This window comes from Apus apus, chromosome 4 (genome assembly GCF_020740795.1).
Source record: "Apus apus isolate bApuApu2 chromosome 4, bApuApu2.pri.cur, whole genome shotgun sequence".
Taxonomy (NCBI): domain Eukaryota; kingdom Metazoa; phylum Chordata; class Aves; order Apodiformes; family Apodidae; genus Apus; species Apus apus.
The window spans coordinates 44,999,646-45,019,888 of NC_067285.1; the positions used below are offsets into that span (position 1 = coordinate 44,999,646).

The 20,243-nt window shown below is 39.9% G+C and overlaps 1 protein-coding gene across 22 annotated transcripts in view; it reads right to left on the reverse strand.

Annotated features, from left to right (window-relative positions):
• The window catches only part of CAMK2D (calcium/calmodulin dependent protein kinase II delta), a 142,374-nt gene extending 122,669 nt beyond the window's left edge, over nucleotides 1-19,705 (reverse strand). For all 22 annotated transcript variants that reach the window (XM_051617988.1, XM_051617982.1, XM_051617970.1 and 19 more), the window contains exons 1-2: nucleotides 19,534-19,705; nucleotides 18,650-18,744 (exon numbers count right to left, since the gene is read on the reverse strand). In XM_051617988.1, the coding sequence (XP_051473948.1) occupies nucleotides 18,650-18,744; nucleotides 19,534-19,601 (163 nt within the window). In that variant the 5' untranslated portion in view covers nucleotides 19,602-19,705. The remainder of the gene's footprint in view (nucleotides 1-18,649; nucleotides 18,745-19,533) is intronic.
• Nucleotides 19,706-20,243: the final 538 nt, after the last annotated feature.

The window sequence follows — 20,243 nt, forward strand, 5'->3', positions numbered from 1 at the left end:
ATACATCATTAACTACGATGCTGAACCAGGACTTAAAGCATCCTATTTCAACAGCTTACAATTTGATTTTTAATGTTATGCAATACCAGATTTCACTAATACTATAAGCACCATCACCAAAGTCTTCAGTAAAAAGACAATGTATACCATTTTCTTGAAGTAAGCCTTCTTTCCAAGCTGCTATTGAGTATCACATGTAATACAAAAGATTTCTATTTTACTGGTATTCTAAACATGGGAAGATATTAGCACTTCAAAATTGAAATTCCTCATTGGAAAGCTCCATAAAATTATCAAATAGCCTGGTACCAAATATATAAAAAATTTAAAACCTAGTGTATTTCAAGAAGTAGAAAGAATATAGTAATCCTGTTGCCTAAGAATGATCGGCTGGATATAGATCAGATTTTGGTGGAAAAATGTCACTTTGTACAATTACTTCCAATTTTTATTAGTACATAAATCAGATTCATCATTTCAAATTTACCAACATGACTTCAACAATAAATTAAAAAAAAACACAAACCCAAAATACTAGTCCTCCATCTAACAGAACACTGATTTACACCAGAAAACCAGACATTTGAGATTTATTTAAAGCCTATCCCTAGGAAAAAAAGAGCTTACAGTGGCAAAAAAAATCCCTCCCAGGAAAGGAAAGGTCAACAGACTTCTAAACAAGTCAGTATTTGTATCTAAGTGTAAATAAGATCTATGGAAAACCTTCACTGCAACTACTGAATTGTGGAAGCACATTACAGAGCTTTTTTTTTTCAGGTGCTTTTTTTTAAATCTGTCAAGCAGGTTACATATTAATCAAATTGTTATCTCACAATACTACTTGTAAAACTGTTCTGATAGTCCCCGTTAGACATACACAACACTCCCCCCACCCCGTATTCATTGGAGAAGGAGCAGCAAGAGAACAGTACATAGCACTGGGTGTAACAGAGAATGAAAAGGAGTTTTGAACAGACAGTCTGAAAACTCTTTCCAAAGTCCATTCACTAGCATCAGCAACTATGCTCCACTGACCAGAACAGTTAAAGTCTGGCTTGACATTGCCTGGATGAGTGGCAGCAATGCTATACATACATACAACATGTGTGACATTTGTGACATCCTGACCAATTTAAACTCTCCATGGACTCAGCCCAAGGTGATTACCCTCAGAATTCTATGCTAGGTTTGACGTGGGGTACAGTGCTACAAACACAACTACTGATGACATTTCAATCACTTGGTCATTTTCTAAAGACAAAAGAATTCTGAAATCAGTCCTCCATACTCTGAATTTTTACAGCCTTCCCATGGGCAATTTTCTGGTTTGTGATTTAGTTCCTGATGTTCAAGGGGAACAATATGCTATCTCCTAAAAGAAACATCAGAAATCAAGTTAAAGGAAATACTTGGTCTTTTACTGCAATTTCTTTGGCAGAGGGTAGAAGAGAGCCATATGCCATTTTAATAGCATTGCCTCCCCATCTGTCCTTGGCACTGTGCAATCTTATAAATCCAACAGTTCCACAAGTTTTTCTTGAAGTTAATTCTGCTGAGACAATGAATCAGAAAAACCCGGCTCAGGGGAGGAATTATGTATCATTATGGTTACATCAAACACAGCCCACCACAAGAGTACAACAGAAACTCAGTACTAAGTATTGGTCAGGACACTGGTGACAGATGAAATAAAGAGCTGTCATTACAGGAAAAACCACACTGCCCTGCCCTTTGGCTCCAACAGACATGGGGAATTAGGCTGAAGCTCACAACACAAAGATCAGATAAGGAGTTCATCATGGATTCTTCTCAAATCACCACCATGCTGTGCTCCCAAAGCTTCACAGATCTTTCCCACAGATGATAATTAGGACATTGAAAGAAGTTCTTACTAAGCTGTTGCACACTTTAGCTTTCTACCACCTCTGCAGCAGAGGAAGACCTGACATTTCAAGGAAAACAAGTTTCCAAATATTTTTTTTAAATTTTCAACCTGCTGTCACCAAACTGCTACAAGGATTGCCATTTGTCAAAACACTAAAAGTTTCCATTTTAGACTTTCTTATTAGTGGGGCCGGTTTCTTTTATCTGTTGTTGACAATAAGAAAACCAGTGACATTCAGGTGATGACAAAGACTCACACCAAACAAAGATTTTTAATTTTTTTTTGTTCAAACTCCAAACACTCTCAAGGGACTATAAAATCTTCAGGAAGTTATTTATTCCTATCCAAAAAAAGATAAAAACCCAAGCTGACGAAGGTTTATGTTTCAACCAAACACTCTAAGCAGGCAATAAAACCATAATTATTTAGGCCTTTGCACAGTTAACTGTGAATTTTCCCACCATCTTCAAAAATGGCTTTTCCCCTTTTATAATCGACATTTGAGATCTTCCAAGTCAATTAAAGGAAGAACATTACAAGTACTCAAACCAACTCCGAGAACTCGATGACAGGTTTGACAACATCGCTCACTCCCGCACAGCTCTTCATTTTTATATTAGGCAAGAAAGCTCAGTCATTAAGGAAAACTTCAAGTGCATTTGCAATGCTTGTCACTCAACAATCCACCACAGAATATCAACTTATTTAACAAAAATTGGGCTGAATGAGTGGCAGACCATTTTTTTTCAGCTGTTTCATGGAAAGTCTCATGAAAACATGAAGAATCTACCCACAGGTATCATTGTAAATACACAAAATGAACTACATTGCAAAGTCTTAATTCTGCTTCCTATTTTGATGAGAGATCATTCAAGATAAACCTTTAATACTACTGAACGCTTTATCTGCAACAAACCCTTTTTTCTTCATGTATTTTTCTTTAGCTCTTATGTTAGAATGACAAGATAATGGGATGCCAGGATAACATTTCCATGTCTTGGAAAGACAAAGCTATCAAAAAAACCCAGGTTAAACGAACATCACACTTCCCAGATAAGATAACCAGCTTTCCCCTCCCCTCACCCCCTTCCTACAGATTTTTAATCCTTTAAAACAACCATGAAGTTTTCTACCTTGGTGACTATTACCCATGACAACACTTCCTTTTCTATAGAACCTCTTCTCTATCTTGCAGGTAGTCAGTTTTCACACAATGCAAACAGAAGAGCCCCTAGTATACTAAAAGATCCCACCTGGCAATTCATATTATTTTTACATTATTTTATATAGTTTAAAACTGCAGTTCAGAAAGCTGAATTAAAATTAAAGCAGCATGGATTTCTGGTAGGAAAGGGTACGTATTACTTTGAAAGAAAAGCAACCTTAACACTACCACATGCTAAGGTTATATTTGCAGTACTGAAGCAGACTTCAGTTCAAAGAATATGAGTGTAAAATAAAGCCAAAGTAACAGCTAAACTCAGAAACGCACTTGTAGTTTCTAGAAGAGTTCTGGTAAAAGTGTACAGTTTGCAGTGATACTAACTGCACATTTAAGGTGCTTAAATGCCATACATGAAATTATTTTGGTCAAAATGTATGCCAGAATTGAAAAATATCAAAAACCTTAGCACATTCAAGTCAAATAAGCCTGCATTTTAAAAGAGGATTTTCTAACTTTATAACTACAAGAACTTTTGTTCCATTTGTCTGTTCACATAACACAGAAAACAAGCACGTTTCAAGCAAAAGTAACAAGATGAAAGAAAGGTGGTTTAAAAGAATCTGTTCACCTTGTAATGAGGTTATAACGGCCCCATCTCAGAGATGGAATGTAACAAAATGTAACAAAAGAATGTAACAAAAAGAAACAAAACGCAAACCCCACCAAAACAAACCAAACCTCACCAATCCTTCTTAAGCATCAGATTTGAGAACAACGGCCCTCAAAACCAGGAGCTATTTATCCCTTCACAAAGTTTGTGTAATAGTGTGCATGAGGAGGATATATGAATAGCAGAGACTCTGAAACTATCCAAGTCCTTCAATTATCTCAGGAGAAGTTGGTAAGGATGCAGGTACTAGACTAAACATGATCAGGTTACAGCAGTTGAAAATTATTGCTCAGGAGTGGAATTTCCTGAATGTATCCAGTTAAGTCTGCAAAAATAAAATAAAGCACATTAGCTTAAACAACATCATCTACTGAGGTTCTCGGACCAAGTCTATATACACAGTTTCTTTGATGGTTCCTTCATACACTCTGCTTGGCAAAGAAACAATGGGTATATTAAGGTTAAGAGGGTGGGAATCTTTCAAAGACAATTACCAAAAATTCACACATGTTTTTACATAGCTATGAACTATGAAGTCATAGAAACCTTCTGTGTAGATTTAGTAGTACAATTCCCAAAGGAGCCGACAATCTCAGCTTAGTAAGATAATTGTTGGGTTTTTTAGCTCTCATGTTGGAGCCACTGTATTTCAGATAAGTGTTGTATATGTCACTCTCACACTGAAAATGCATTTATGTAATGTTATCTTTTTTTTTTTTTTCCGATCACAGCTGAGACTATTCAGTATCTGTGCTATGAAATACAGATCCAGGTCAAATTCAGACATTTCAGCTTTGACATGTTACTAACATTTCTGAGAAGAATGCAATTGTAGCATTAGGTGTGTAGGTCTGTTCACATTCCCATAATCCTTTTTTCTATATAGAATTTGAATGGTTTGCTGAATATTTAGAAGATATAAAACATATGCACCTGATTCAATTGACTTTTGCTGTTGAAGTCTAGTAATATTGATATTAACTTGGTATGATTTTAGAATTTTTAATTATATTTTTTCACACAATAAAGCATTATCACTGTCTTTGTGAAGATATTTTTTCCTTCCTCCTAAATGAGGCTGATCTAGGACAGCAAAAGGGGCACAAGAAATCCCAGCACATGATTAAAACACCTTACCACTAAAAATAATGGGTTTGTTTGCTGTTTTGGTTTCTGTCTAGCATCAGTTTTTGACTGATCATTATTAAGTGACAAGCCCAACATCAAGAGACACACTTCTACTTTAGAAAGTGTAATCTGTCAATCAACCGTTCATTTAAATATGTACCTCTCAAATTTATAAACACACTCCTCAATTAAAAAAAAAAAAAAAAAAAAAAAAGGTTATGCCAAAGAACATGTAGCTTTAGGTGAAGCTTTCACAGAATCACAGAATGTTTGGAGTTGGAAGGGACCTTAAAGATCGTGTTCCAACTGCCCTGCATGGGCAGGGACACCTCTCACTAGACAAGGCTGCTCAGAGCCCCATCCAACCTGGCCTTTAACACTTCCAGGGAAGGAGCCCCCACAACATCTCTGGGCAGCCTGTTTCAGTGTCTCACCACCCTCACAGTGAAGAATTTATGCCCGATCTCTAACTTATCTCTCTCTTCTTTCAGCTTAAAACCATTACCCCTCAACCTCTCACTGCAAGCTCCTGTAAAAACCCCCTCCCCAGCTTTCCTGTAGACCCCTTTCAGGTGATGGAAGGCCACCATGAGGTCCCCCTGGAGCCTTCTCTTTTTCAGACTGAACAACCCCACTTTCTGGATAACTAATAGCAAATATTTTTGTTAGAAAACCTGTTTCATATAGCTTTTTAATAAAAATTCCTATTTTCTGTGTTGGAAAGTAAATGTGACACTTACAAAGCCAGATACTGTTCTCATGAACACTTGAAGTTGTTAGCAAAATTCAGTATGTTAGTATCTCTATTGCTAAACACATAACCATTGCTGATTTATGTAAAATGACCCCATTTTCAAGATCAGATTGTGGAGTTCTATAATAAACTATTCTGCTCCAAAATGACATATTCACCAAGTTCAAGGTTTTAAACCTGCCACCTTAGCCCTTTCTCCCAGAAGCTCTAGATGCACTTTGCCATGGAATTGGGACTGGCACCAAGTGCCCAGCCCCCAGGGAAGAAAGGGTCCACCAGTCCTCCTCCCAGAGAAAGCTCTAAAGGGCAGTGCCGCAGAGCACCAGCACGCTTACCTGAGACTAACAGCTTCCAAATCCTCTGACACAGACCCTCAGACCAGCATACTCACCAGTAACTCCCAGAATTTCCTCACTACAGGCTGTAAATGCGAACCAGCCAACAGAAAGGCACACAGTGTAATTCATGTAACCAGAAGCTCATACATTTTCCCTGGTCAGGAAGTTTCTGCTATCTACTATAAAACACCAGCTGTCTATAAAACCAAGTTTAGGAAACATAAAGGACAGAGACCTGTAAGAAAAGAAAGGAAAAAAAAAAAGGCTGTGCAATGCACTCAGAAATACCCTCAAAATCCATCTTGAGCTAGTTAAAGCATTTTGCGACAATATATTACACTGACTGAACCAGTCAACAACAATTAGAAACATTCTGAAAGTCTTTCAGTGTATTTAGTGTGTGAATCAATTCAACTTTCTTTAAACAAACAATGGACTAAGCTGCTTTAAGTCCATTTGCACACTTCTCATTCTCTTTAGCCATTTGATTAAATAGAAGAGCATCTGCAGTCGCAGAAACAAAAGTCAACACTCAACAGAAACTATTCCTAATTCAGCTTCATTTCATGGACCTATTTTCACAGCAGTTTCCACTCGACCTTGCACAGAGGTGAGAGTAATGGCAGGCTATACAAAGCTTGCCTGTCAGAGACTAAATGGCATGCCTGATGAAAGTAACTGTTTTTTTTTACTTTGGTCTCAAACATGCATGATCTTGAGAAATTGTACCAAAAAAAAATAAAATAAAATAATAAAGCATCTACCTACACTATGCATATCAGTTACTGGTTGTGTACTTAAGTCCTCTAAAACATTGCTCTGGGGAATTTTTCCAGGCAGGGATCAATGCCTCCTGCAAGGCTGCAGTGTTTAAGATGTAGAAACAAAGAAAATGAGACATCTGGGGATTAGAAAGAATGGCTATTACCAAACTAGCTTTAAAAGTGGCAGGACACGGGTAAAAGGGGTAACAGGAAATGTAGTGATGAAAGGGAAAGCTGCAGTGAAATTAATAAAGAAGTTCCCACAGTATGTGTCTCAGAATCAGGCTTAGTCTTTCGTGTGTTTTATTACTCAGGTGAACAAGCACAACTGGCAAGAAGAACGATACTAACACACAGGAGGAACTGGATGAATCTGAAGACTGAAATAGCAAAAGTGGTATAAAATGTAGTGTGTATATAAAAATCAGAGCATACATAAGGAAGAATGGCCATAACAATGCAGACTATCATACAGGAGGGAGCTAAAGAAAGACGGTTATTAAAAAAATAATGGAACCAAGATAGTCCGTGATAAATACACTGATGAATGATGAAGAATTCTCTGGAGGACAACCTAGGAACAGGCAAAAAACACTGTTCATAAATTTGAGTGTAAATCTGAAAAATCCTTAAAGCAAAAGACTGCAGCACTAAATTCTCTCTTCAGTAAAGAAAAAAGAACTAAGCTTCTCACCTCTACAGTTAATTTTAAGGCTGCTAGATTACTGGATAAGATTATTTACTCTGTTGAAGGACACAACCTCACCCTGGCTACACTTTGATTTTACTTTCAATTTTTCACTTAAAAGCCAGCAACCCTAAGCTGTTGTCTTATTCTGTAGAAGTCTCACAGTGGATAAGTGTTATTTGAAAGTGGAAGGTACCAGTTTTAGCTGGACTGAGTCTGTTACATGGAACAGGAAGACCAAGGAAAGGTCACTGAACACTCAAAAATCTGACTCCCATTTTGAGAACTGGTAAATGACCAACCTTTATAGTTCAAATCTATCTAAACAAGAAAATAGTTGGGGGCAGAAGGGAATCAATCCTACTTAAAGCAGATGGAGGGAAATCGATTCTACTTAAAGGGCAAAGGAAATGCTTTTCCAAATATTTTGTACTTTAGGAAGTATGAACTTTGAGATGCTACAAGTTCATGGGATTTATATGGTCACAAGAACGTCCTGTCACCAAAATAACACCAATTAAAAAAATGTAAACAGAATATCAAACCTCACGACTTTGAGACTTAAAAATTTCCACCTACTGTAGATCTGAAATACACCTAATCTGTGAGTCCTTCTCCTCTTATGTCCCACATCTTACTTCAGGTTTCCTAAAACCACTTCCGAGACACACTGAGCTTCCCACCATAAATAGGCAAGGTTGGCTGCGTCATCGAGCTGTCCCCAAAAGGGCTGTGATATTAACACACACCACCTAGAAGGGGGATGGACCACACATAAGCAACTTCTACTCTGGGAAAATTAATCTTATTAGTAAACATGTTTTGATTAACATGGCATTGAAAGCAATTTATTATTTAATTTAGATAGACTAATCATGTTAACCACAAATAAACAAAAACTTAAAGACAGCAATTCTTGCCTTCATTACATGTAAAATTACTTAATAGGTCTTTTAGCATGAAAAAATTTCCTACAGCAAACAAACTGGCTGGGTACATAAAAGCTCTGCCAAGTTTTGCTGTATCTTTTCCTGTGCACACACACACGAGCCATACCAGTGGCCTTTTTTTCCTTCCTTCCCACCCAAAAATGCAACAACTATGAAAGAACATAAAGTACTATAGGTATAAAAGAAACATCACTGGGCTTTGGGAGCTCTTCCAGCACCAGTACACATCATCTTACAAATCATACACTTATCCGGTATTACAAGACTACTAGGAGGCTTTAACTGAAAGAAAGAAAATCTAGAAATGTTTAACATTATAAAATATACTCATTATAAATCATATCAGCAAGAACACTATGAAAAGATGCAGAAATTTGACATAAAACCTTTCCCCCATCCCTACTGGAGTGGTGATACTAAAAAGCCCTGAAAAAGGTGGGAGGTTTTTGTGCCATGATCAGCAGTGCATTTAGTCCTATGTGCACAAAGCAATGTAAAGCTAACCAGAACTGAAGAGCTGTCCGTGCTGCATAACGAAAGCAAATGCTAAGCAACCCACTTTACACTCAAGCTTTTTTTTTATTCTTTTCAAAGCAATATACACAGAATAAAAAAACAACAACGTGAGCTTTTTCACAGCTATAGTACTTAAAAAATAACAACAAAAAAGTAGTTTTTAAAGATTGCTTTCTGCACTAAATTGTAGTTGCACCTTGGAGATACTTAACATTTTTGTTATCTTTCTATAAAAAAAATGGTAGAAAACAAGTCTTTAAATGAGTTTTAATAACCGAAGTTCAGCAGCACCTGGAGCTACCCCAAGGGAAACCCAAGGTCATCTGCCCCACAGTACAAAATCCTCCCCGCAAGGCAGCACCACAGCAACAGAACTCTGTCCATGCTACAGGATGTATTACCTGAATATAAAACACATCTTCACTTATGGAAGGATACAAATAAAATCAGCCAAATGAATAAGATTAAGAGAAATCTTTGAATTTGGTGACTATTTATTAGCAACAGCCTATTAAATCCTTTCCTACAAGGAGTCTCCCAAGCAAAAATCAGATCTGAGCTCTAGCTTAAAATCTGCTCTGCAATACAAAAAGCATCAAGGCCTCCCTTGACTGATTAAATCACAAGCCTGTCTCTATAAGAGGTTAAAATTTAAATGAAAGCTTAGGCTTGGCAAATCCCATCAGATTGTCAAATATGGATATTATGTAGGAACCCCATCTGTTCATGCAGCAACATGAATTTGCAACGTGACTGTTGCTGCAACACTTGCATTCACATTGCGGAAAATTTACAAGTAAGCGGTTCCTGACTCTCATCAAATCAGAAACAAAGTTCTAAAAACACACGGAATAGATTGTTTGCCACAAAGAGGAGCAAGACTCTTAAGTTTATGTTTCTCTTCTCCTCACGTGCTGAGATGATGAAACTTTACAGCAGAGCTGTGTTATCCTTTCCACTTACATGGAGGTTTGTTAAGTCTTCCTTGCTGGGCAAGGTGCCCTGTTCCTTGTAGAGCAGGGAAGGGAGAGCATGTGTCAGACTGCTTTCTGCCACACATGACACCATGCATGACCCATGATGCCACAGAAATCAATTAACAATCTCACTGGCAAGGAGAGCTGCCAGCTAGAGGCCACAGGCTTGGAGGAGCAGCTCGGAAGGGCTGTAGACTTGCCCACAGACTGTACATATAACAACCATCAACTAACTTTACCATCAGGATTTGGCATATTCTAAAACTTACCTTACATCTGTCCATATTCACACACATGCTCACTCAATCCAGCAAATACTCAGTTCATACCATCTTTTTATTTTCCTTTTTTTTTTTTTCTCCTTATAGATCACATTCTGAAGTTTTTAATTCTGCATCTCTGACTAAAGATGGGTTTGGATCAGTTCTACACCCAGTGGGTTGCAATGGCAGCCACCCCTTCCACAGCACTGCTACCTGTGTGTTGTCAGAGTAAAAACTGATGCACAATAAAAAAGAATCACCTCCCTACACAGCAAGTTTGGGATGGGTGGAGAGGCTGTCCAACTGGCAAACCAACTGACTGATTTGGCTGTAACTGAGGAAAGAAATGACATGATCAGCTGTGAACTTTTTCAACAAGCATGCTCTATATTCAAGGTGAAAGTCACTGCCAAAACATAAATTCTGGTTTTATGGATGCCAGACAGTTCTCTTGGAAAGTATCACCAGGATGTTAACTTGTTGCAGCAGTGTATAAATTCTTGATTAGTGGTAATAAAAAAATAAAAATTAATAGAAATTTAAAAGCTTCCTATCACAAGATTGAATGTTTCATCTTGACCAGCAAATACCCACAGAATCACATATCTATTATTTAATAACACCTACTTTGTTTCTTCTGAGAGGTTTTGGGGTTTGTTTTTTTTAAAAAAAAACCTCTCCAAGCTTCCTGTGAAATGCCTGCTGCTTATAAAAGGTCAGGAATACCTGTAATACAAGCTACTTCGAACCACCTGTAGGCAAAGCTCACTTCTAACAAATACAAGCAACTTAAACCAACAGTTGTACAGCCTTCTCTGTAATAGGTCACTCAGCATATTAAGTATCATTCACTAGACTTAAAAAAATAATTTAAAAAAATAAATGTGCGCTGGAGCACAATTTATGTCCCTCAATTTCCACTTAAGAGGCCCCTGAATAGAATAAAAGCTAATTCAGGGTAAGATCATTTGCAGATTTGTTTAAGTTCTCCCTCCCCAGCTTTTGACTATATTACTCTTGGCTGTAGCTAGTGCTTCTATCCAGTGGCATCTACAGAAGCAAGAGGTGTTAAGAAAACTCTCAGTTCAGCAGAATATATCCAGCAGCTTCCAATCAGATGCAACAGGAATTAACAGGGCTGGAAAGCTTTAAAATGTGTTTTCTAATTTGAACAACTGAAACTCAATGTACTTTTCCGAACAGGCTGACCACAATCTAGAAAATGACACTGGGTAACAGCACAACTGTCTCCCCTGGAAGAGGGTACTAAAACCACATCACACAGAATTCTTCACTCTCTCTGATACCATGCACAAGACATTTCTCATGATACTAGCGTTAAACAGAGGAGGAGTTCGCACAAACATGCACACACAGATACACACAGAGCTGAACACATACAAGGAATAGACATATTGGATTTCTGCATCTGTCCAAAACACAGCAGATGTTTCTCCAAATTCAAGGCATTAAGGAATGTAACAAAAGGAACTACCACCTTCAAGTTGTGTTTTTGTTCTCGATTAACCTTTTTCAACAGACAGGAAGTTGTGGTTTTCACATTATCTTTTAAAAGCCCCCCCCAATATCCTTACAAAGCATCTGATAAGTGTACAATATATGTATATGAAGAAGGAAGCTACACCCTGACATATGAAACACCCTGGCCTACACTTCTCAGGAGGTCATATGAAGGACAGATACATGAAAAGCACTTATTCTGGCAGTATTTACATTTGTAAAGCAAAATATTTAGCTTTTATTTCAATTTCTCAAATCAAGCACTTCCCAATTAAAAAAAAAAAAAAGAAAAGAAAAGAAAAGAAAAGAAATACAGCCTTCTCCTATCTCCCAAGCAATAGCCAAAATGGTCACCATTAAAAAACAACAATAACAAAAACACTACATACACACACAAAAAACCCACAACAAAACCAACCAAACAAAAAATCCCCCCAACCCCAGACCCTGGAATTAGAAAAGTACAAATAAAAGCACAGAGATGACTTCACATACCCCTAATGATAACCAGAGAAAATGAGCAAATAATTTTTACTATTTGGATAAATATATATCTCTGTATGGTAGGATCTTCACATCATAATGCCATTTTTCTTTTAAATAGGTTTTAAGACCAAGTGATGCTTTGAATGGAAGCACAGAACAAACCCCCAGAAATTCAGTTTCAGTTCTTCCAGAAACACGTATATTTCTACCTTGCTCTCAACGAGGACAGATGCAAGCCACATACCTCAGCTGACCTGTTGTTACAGATTATAACAGACATAAACCAATGTTTTCTATGTACAGTATTATGTGCAAACAGACAGAACCCACCTACATTAAAGGTGTTTACCATTGTGCTCATTTCCTTGTTTTCATATTTGACCAAAAGCTTTAATCTGGAAGCATGATTTGGACATCAGTGATAAAAACATTTCCAGGGAACACAACTTCCCCCAGGCCTGGAGGAAAAGAACACATCTACATTTCAGTGGCAGCATGCAGAGGTGGAAGCTGAGGAAAGGTATCCAATGTGTATTTTCCCCTGCATCTACTTCATCTTTCTCTCCCAACAGAAGCAACTCTGAGAGTGGAGATGTTCAGATGCACAGTAAAGTCTTTAGTGTGCAGTAACTGAACACACACTAGTGCATATTGGTGGCAGAATTTGCAACTTCTGACAGAAAATGGCAGGAAAGTGGCAGTCAAGCAAAACCCTAAGAATCTCTTTGTTGTAAACACTTCAGTGGAAGTGATCTGAAAGTGGAGAAGGGGTCCAAGCCAAAGCAGTGGTGAAACAGAGCGAGGAAAAAATGGGAAGCTCCCAAGAGGGGCAGATGCATTCAACTGATTTATAATTTCAGGCATGCCTAATAATTTGGGAGTTTGGACAGAAAGACCTCTCTTACGTACTTCCCCACCCTTATTATGCTTGGTCAAACTCAGATGACAGATGATGACCTTTTTAATTCTCCATGCCTGCCCCCAAGTTACTTTACATTTTGGATTTGGTTCATGTATCTATTGCAATCAATAGCTACACTTCAACAAACTTCAACTTTCAGGATAACATCTTCAAATGCCAACATAATTTGTTAAAGACTCAAAGTCTGAGCTATGAAGAGAATCTCCATGAGAGCAAGAATACTGAAAATGAAGAGAGAAAATGAAACCTTTGCAAAGAATAACAGAAGTGGCATTATTGAAATAATGTAATATTTGCTATGGATAATTTACCTATGAACTACCAGGAAAAAATGATTTAAAATCTAGTTTAAACTGTTAGAATAAATTACTACCTACAAACACTCAACACAATGCATTTTGAAGTCCTTATTCTCACTGGTATTTGAAAGCTCTTCAGATTTTCACTGAAAACAAAGTATAACAAAAGCCTCAAACCTTTAGAACACAACACCTAATCAAACACTGGATTTTTTTTTTTTTTTAATAACACTCTTACAAGTGCTCTTTATTACTCTGAGAAATGACTGAATGGACACAATTTTAACACTGACAGAACCAGTAGCCTGCTAAATTATGGTGACTTATAATTGAAACAAAATCCTTGCAGATTAATATACAAACATATCCATGTCAAATCACATAATCTATGTCAAACTGAAAACAATGCCATGACTAACCTGAAGGACAGAAAAAGCACAAACATTAAAAACAGGCAACCACATTAGCAGGTAAATCTTATATACTAGGGAAAATCATTTTTAGAAATGCTCTTAACACAAGGAGGAAGGCAAACATACTGCTTCTTAACAGATAATTAACCTGAGAAACAGAGCAGAGCAAGATGTTGAAGAAAATAGCTAAAATCCCAGGCTTAATTCTTGCCCTCACAAAGACAACCTGCTTCACTGGCAACTATATGCCTTTAAGGTTAGTCGTGTCTGTGTGGGAATAATTTAACAAGTATGTAACAACAGAAATTAGCATAAAAAACCCATGTGTTACAATAAACTTGCACAGGTAAATGTGTGCTTCAGAGATTAAGATCTTTAGCTAGGATTAGGAAGTATTATTTTCTCCTCCTATGGAGCTGCAGAAAGCCTTATTAGAGCTTGGCTTCCTGTAAAACATCTGGCATTGACTGACACAGGATACCTGACTATAGGAAATGTTGGTCCAAAGACACAACAAAAAAATGTTTCTGTGTCACGAAAAACGACACTGAAAAAATACCACCTGATATGCTTTGAATTTCATTCATCTCCCTCACATATTTTAAATGTCAAGTGCTCTACTTAGGACATGAGGTGCTCTACTTAGGACAGCTTTTGACACAGATATACCCTTCCCACACTAAGATTACTCAATGCTCCACTAAAATTCTGTTCCAAAAGGGTGTTTTCAGCCTCCTCACTCATCAGGGCTTGTTGCAGGGCAGTGCAATCAGTCTCATCACCTCTGGCTATGCCTCACATCTGTAGGCACAAGCTCATAGGAAATACTCTCTTCTCTGAAGTACAGGAAGATGTTCAAAAAATATTGGGGAAATTTCTTGCTAAGAAGGAACATAAATAACCAGTGAAGCTTCCAAGGCTTAAAGCTCAAAAGCTCACTGAAGTGAATGGAATGGCTGGTCTCCGCAAGCTCCAGAGAGCAAGAAAGAAGTGACAACCTCCAGATGATTCTTACACTCCTAATAACAAGAGTGCCCATAAACAAAGTGGTTTGTATTTCTGATGCAGCAACACGGGGGCGGGGAGAGGTGTGGCAGGGCAGTATTCACAAAAGCACCCTAGAAAACAAAATGGACTGGAACATCATCCTCTTCTCACGGATGCCCAATTGCCGTCAAAGGCACGTTTTTTGGCCACTACAGAGAATTTGCATTATTGGCAAAAATGATACCCAGTAAAAATATATTAGTAAATGATCTTTTCAAGTATGATCAGAGAAGCAAACTCTTGCCCATTGTTATTTTTTTAAAAAAGTCAGATAGTAAGGCCCAAACCAGTTAAAAAAAATGGGATCTGTTCATGTGAAATCAACTTGAATCAAAGCCAGAAGACTCTCAAAGAGAATAAAAGATGCAGATAAGGGCAAAAAGAAAAAGATTATTTGTTAATGACTTGGTATTGGGAATGTACAAGGGAAAAGTAGTCACTTCACAATGTTTTATCTATACTGGCTTTGATACAAGAAAAGCAACACAGAGAAGTCCAGAACAGCACGCCTTAGAAACTGAATAGTAAGAAAACCCCAACAACTTCACCAGATGAAATTATACAGAACCCAGAACTAGCAAATACATTCTTCACTTTAGTTTTGTGTGCTTGTTCACTGTTGCACTTAATTTTAGAGGGGTATGTTACATACCTTTTTATCTTCCCCTTTGTAAAAATCATCAGCATAATCAAATCATGGAAGCTTGTCTAGAACATACTTTATTGATACAAAACTAGGTGCTAATATTTAATATCAATTTAATACTTGAGATGACTTCATAAATCCCAAAGCTCTGAACTTAAGTGCAGCTTAAGAATACTTTTAGAATACATGTAATTCAACAAGCAAAAGCATTTCTGCTACACTGAGATAAAGATACTGAAATTGCAAACATTTTTAATTTCTATTCAATCAGAAAAAGATGAAATTGGAGTTGCCACATCAAGTCATAGATTTAAAATAATAATTTAAAGCGCTTGTATTACATTTTTTATCACAATTTGTAAATAAGAGCTTAGCAGACACAAATAACTCATCACCAACCTAAAAGCAGAGAAGTTACTTCTGCTGGAACCAGGGGCACAGCTTCCTTTCCCCTCCAAATTGAAATCAAAGCCCATGCCTCTGGACACAAGCAATGAATTTTAAATTGCCCTGTAACTATATAAAGGAAACAGAGGAGAACACACCTTCACCAGTGTAAGTCTGTGACTAGATCAGTTCCTCAGTTTAGAAGGACTCCTGCATTAAGGATTTGGATAAATCTCCAAGAATATTTATAGCTGAGGGGAAGGAGGGATGGAGACAAGTTTTGTCATGGCTGAGCTAAAGCTAGTTAAATTATTTTTTTATTTCAAAGCCATCTTAAAGAAGTTTTCTTTAATCTTGAGGGTTTTGACTCCTCCATATTATACAGTGAAAACTGGTCTTCTGCAATCTCGCAAACAAGAAGGCCCAAATTTGACACTGTGCTTAAAAGACTTTCAGAGAGCCAGGCACTGCACAGGGGATGTGCAACTTCCAAGCCAAGAACCTCTGAACTCTGCTCATAGATGAAGCTGACACAGTGAACAGTCCTTGAGATTTACATTGTAATTGCTCTTTCATGTAAGAAATGTGAAAAACAGCAATGAACTGCCACCTCGTCATAAAGCAGTTCAGATGCAAACTGAATTAAACTTACAACTAAGTTTTTAACAGTAACTTGTTTATAAGCTGTTTACCTGTTATTAGCCACCAGAAAGCATCACAGATTGAGGCTTTTCAATGTTTAGGCTTTGCACCCCCAGTGCAAATAAAGTACTCTTTTCTGCAATTAAAGAATTGCCTAATAAGAATCTGAAGATTTCTCTAAGAAGCTTCCTCTTCAAAAGCAGTTTAGTAGATTTCAAAAAGCTAAAAACCAACACAAAACCAACACCAAAAAAAAACCCCAAAAACAAGCAAGTGAAAAAAACCTCAAATATTTCTCAGATCTCTAAAAAAAGATGGAAATGCATTCCCTGCACTCATGGAGATGGCATCACATGAGTTCAAATAAGAAAGGATATTTCTCAGTCCAGCTTTCAAGTGCAACCCCTTCCTTGACGTGTCTACATGTCAACCTGTGGAAAAATCTGGAAGAATTTTGCCTTATTCCACTTTATGAGCTGCATTCTCCTACATATGCTTCAGCTGATTAATGGGCTACACCAAGGACCAACTTGGTCCCGCATGAACAGTCAAAACAGCACAAAAGCTTGAAATATAATATGTTCCAAACGATGATTTCTAAAGAAGACAGAGTTTTTATTAATTTAGCCTAGCATGTCAAGATTTATCCTGTCGTACATAAAATTCATGGCACATAAGTAACCTGGTGCTGATCTCACTACAGTCTCATGCTGAAAAGTTCTTAGATCTATAAAATCACACAGGGTGAGGCTATTTATTTTAAGCATCATAATTCAACAGATCTTGGTATTTTGCTAGCAAAAAAAGGAAGATCTGTTTCAAGGAAACTTGTGAAAACATTTTATCTGCAAGTATTACCACTTTCTTAGCCTCTCCCTTTAAATCTGTAACTCTACAAAGGAATATTTTAAATTTAAGCACCTTTTGAAAGATAAAGGGGGGAAAAAAAACACCCTACAGCAAGAGCACAAAGACTAAAATTCAGCAAAAGGTAAAAATATTCACACAACTCTGATCAGCTGAAAAGTATTATTAGATAACAGCATGTTACCAGAATGTGCCATAGTGTCAGCTGAAATGTTTAATGATTGAATTTAATGAAGGAATTCAAACTGCTGTTTACTTGCAGTGATTCCTTTCTATCAACAAGAAGAAAAAACAAAAACACACACACAAAAAAAAAAAAAAACACAACAAAAAAAACCACCAAAACCCTCCCAAAAAACAGGCCATAACCACTTTTACACTGACATTGTTTGCTAATTCACTTCCATGTTATTTACCACAACACAAATTCATATTAAAACACAGAAAACGTTAAGGGACAATAATCCTTAATCCCCGACATCGTAGCACAAGCACTCTGATTTGGATTAGCAACCGACAGCCCACCCATTAAGGCGTGCTTCGGGCAACAGTAACACACGGCATGTGTATATTTACCTCAAATGTATCACAAATGTATCAACTGAAATGTAAATTATCTAGGAAATATGCACATCGCATGAAAAGCCTAAACAAGCTGTGCAGCAGGTATGATAGTTGGGTCGTAACAGTGTAACTGTTTACCACTTCATCCGAATGACTTGCTTCACAAATGCTTAGTTCAGGTAATTGCAACTTTCTTCCCTAACATAATTTTCTTTTCACAACAAAGTTTAGTATCAGGTAGAAGTATATATATATATATATATTTTTTTTTTTTCATGAAATTATAGTCAGATGGGCCTTGATGCTCACGCTTAATGCAAAGGAAACCCAGTAAAATTATAATATTTTAAATAAAAGCTATAATGGCAGACAGTTTCCCAACCTTTCCCCGCAAAAAAACTAGCTTGCAAAACGCAAGCTGACATTCAAAGTTTTTCAGATACAAAACAAGAGAGGCTGCAGTGTGTTAAAACTGTTTTAGCATCTGTACGTCCTCACAGAAACCTCAGACCTCTGTGCAGTCAGCCCTTAAAAAAACACTTAAACACAGGAAAAAAAAAAAAACACAACACACACCAAGGAAATGGAAAAAAAAAAAACCAAGCAACAACACAAAAAAACCACCAAGGAAACAAAAATAAATGAATTAAGAAATGCATCAAATAGTTCTGCAGTTTTTATTATTTTTTAACGCTTACCACAAGAATGCAAAAACCGGGGAGGAGGCACCATAAATACCAGGTTAGAATATACCCACCCCTAGCCGAGAGCTTTTTGGTGTTGATGATTTTGGCGGCGTATTCCTGTCCGGTGGTGATTTTCATGCATCTCCTCACGACGGAGAACGCCCCTCTGGAAACCAAGAAAGGGGGGACACACAGGGAGCGTCAGCCCGAACGCAACATTCACTCCCGTTACCCGGGCTTTAACAGGTTTCAGGGGAGAGAGGCGTGACGCCGGGGGAATAAAATTTAAAGGGATTTCCAGAGAGAGTATCAGCCTGGATGTTATTCACCCAGCTGTCGGCTCTGGAGAGGAAGGGCCGGCCACAACGCCCGGAGGCAGGGCAGGCTGCCGGTGGCCCCGGGGCCGGCACACGCCGCGGGGACAGGCTGGCGGTGCCCCCGCGTCCCCCCCCGCGCCCCGCCGGGCCCCGCCGGGCCCGCAACATGGCGATGGGGGCCGAGCGCCGCCTCCCGCCCCGCCGCCAGGGGGCGCCGCGCCCCGCACCGCCCCCCCCCTCGCGGCACAGCCCTAACCGCGAGAAATCATTGATTAATAATGATAGTCATAATAATAATAATAATAACAACGATAACGCAGCCCCCGCGCCGGGGGGCGGGAGCGCAGCTCCCCCGGAGCCTCTCACTGCCACAGGGCCGTCCACACCTGGGGCGCCGGGCGGGTGCGGAGCCTGAAACCCCGGCCCCGCATGTGGATAAGGCTCGGGCGCAGGGCTTGGAGCCGGGGCGTTTCCCCCCCCGGGGGTTTTGGGGCTCACCCCACCGGGGCTCACCCCACCGAGCCCTCCCCGCCAGCGGTGCCTTCTCTCCCGTCCCCACCGCCCCGGCCACGCTGCTTGCCCAGCCCCAAGCCGCTCTCCCCCGGGGGCGAGGCGCGCCCGCCGGGCTCCGTCCTTACTTCCCGAGCTCCTCGAAGAGCTGGTACTCGTCGGTGAAGCGGGTGCAGGTGGTGGTTGAGGCCATCATGAGGACGGGCGGCCGCCGGTAGCTCCGGCGGCCAGGGACGGGCGAGGCGGTGGCGGCGGAGGGGCTGTGAGGCGAGGCGAGGCGAGGCTCCGCGCCGGCTTCTCCTCCTCCTCCTCCTCCTCCTCCCGTGACGGGGCTGCCTCCGCCAGCTGGCGCGTCCTCCCCGCGCAGGTCTCCGGTCTTCCCCCGCCCTTCGGGGGGGGAAAACAAACAAATCAACCGATAAGTCACGTCTGTCTTCCTCTCACCCGCCGGCGCCCAGAAGGAAAGCAAACCCGCGGGGGGCGCGCGGGGGCCGCCTCCCGCGGGGAAGCGGCGGGGCCGCCGCTCCCCGGGCCCGTCCGCCGGTGCCCTACCTCCCCCTAGCGACCCCCGGCCCGCCCGTCGGGCGCGGGGCAGCCGGGACAGTCCCCGCACAGCGGCCGGGGAACCGGCGGGGCGGGGCGGAAAAGAGAAGGGGCAGGAGCAGGAGCAGGAGCCTTCGACCCGCGCCCCTCCCGCCCGGCCCGGGGGACGCGGCTGCACCTGCGGGCCCCGCTCCTCGCGCCCGCCCTGACGTCACCGCCCGCCCGGTGCCCCCCGCCCTGCGCGTGCGCCGGGCCGCCCGCGCGGCGCGGCCGTTGGGGCGCGAGCGGGGCCCGG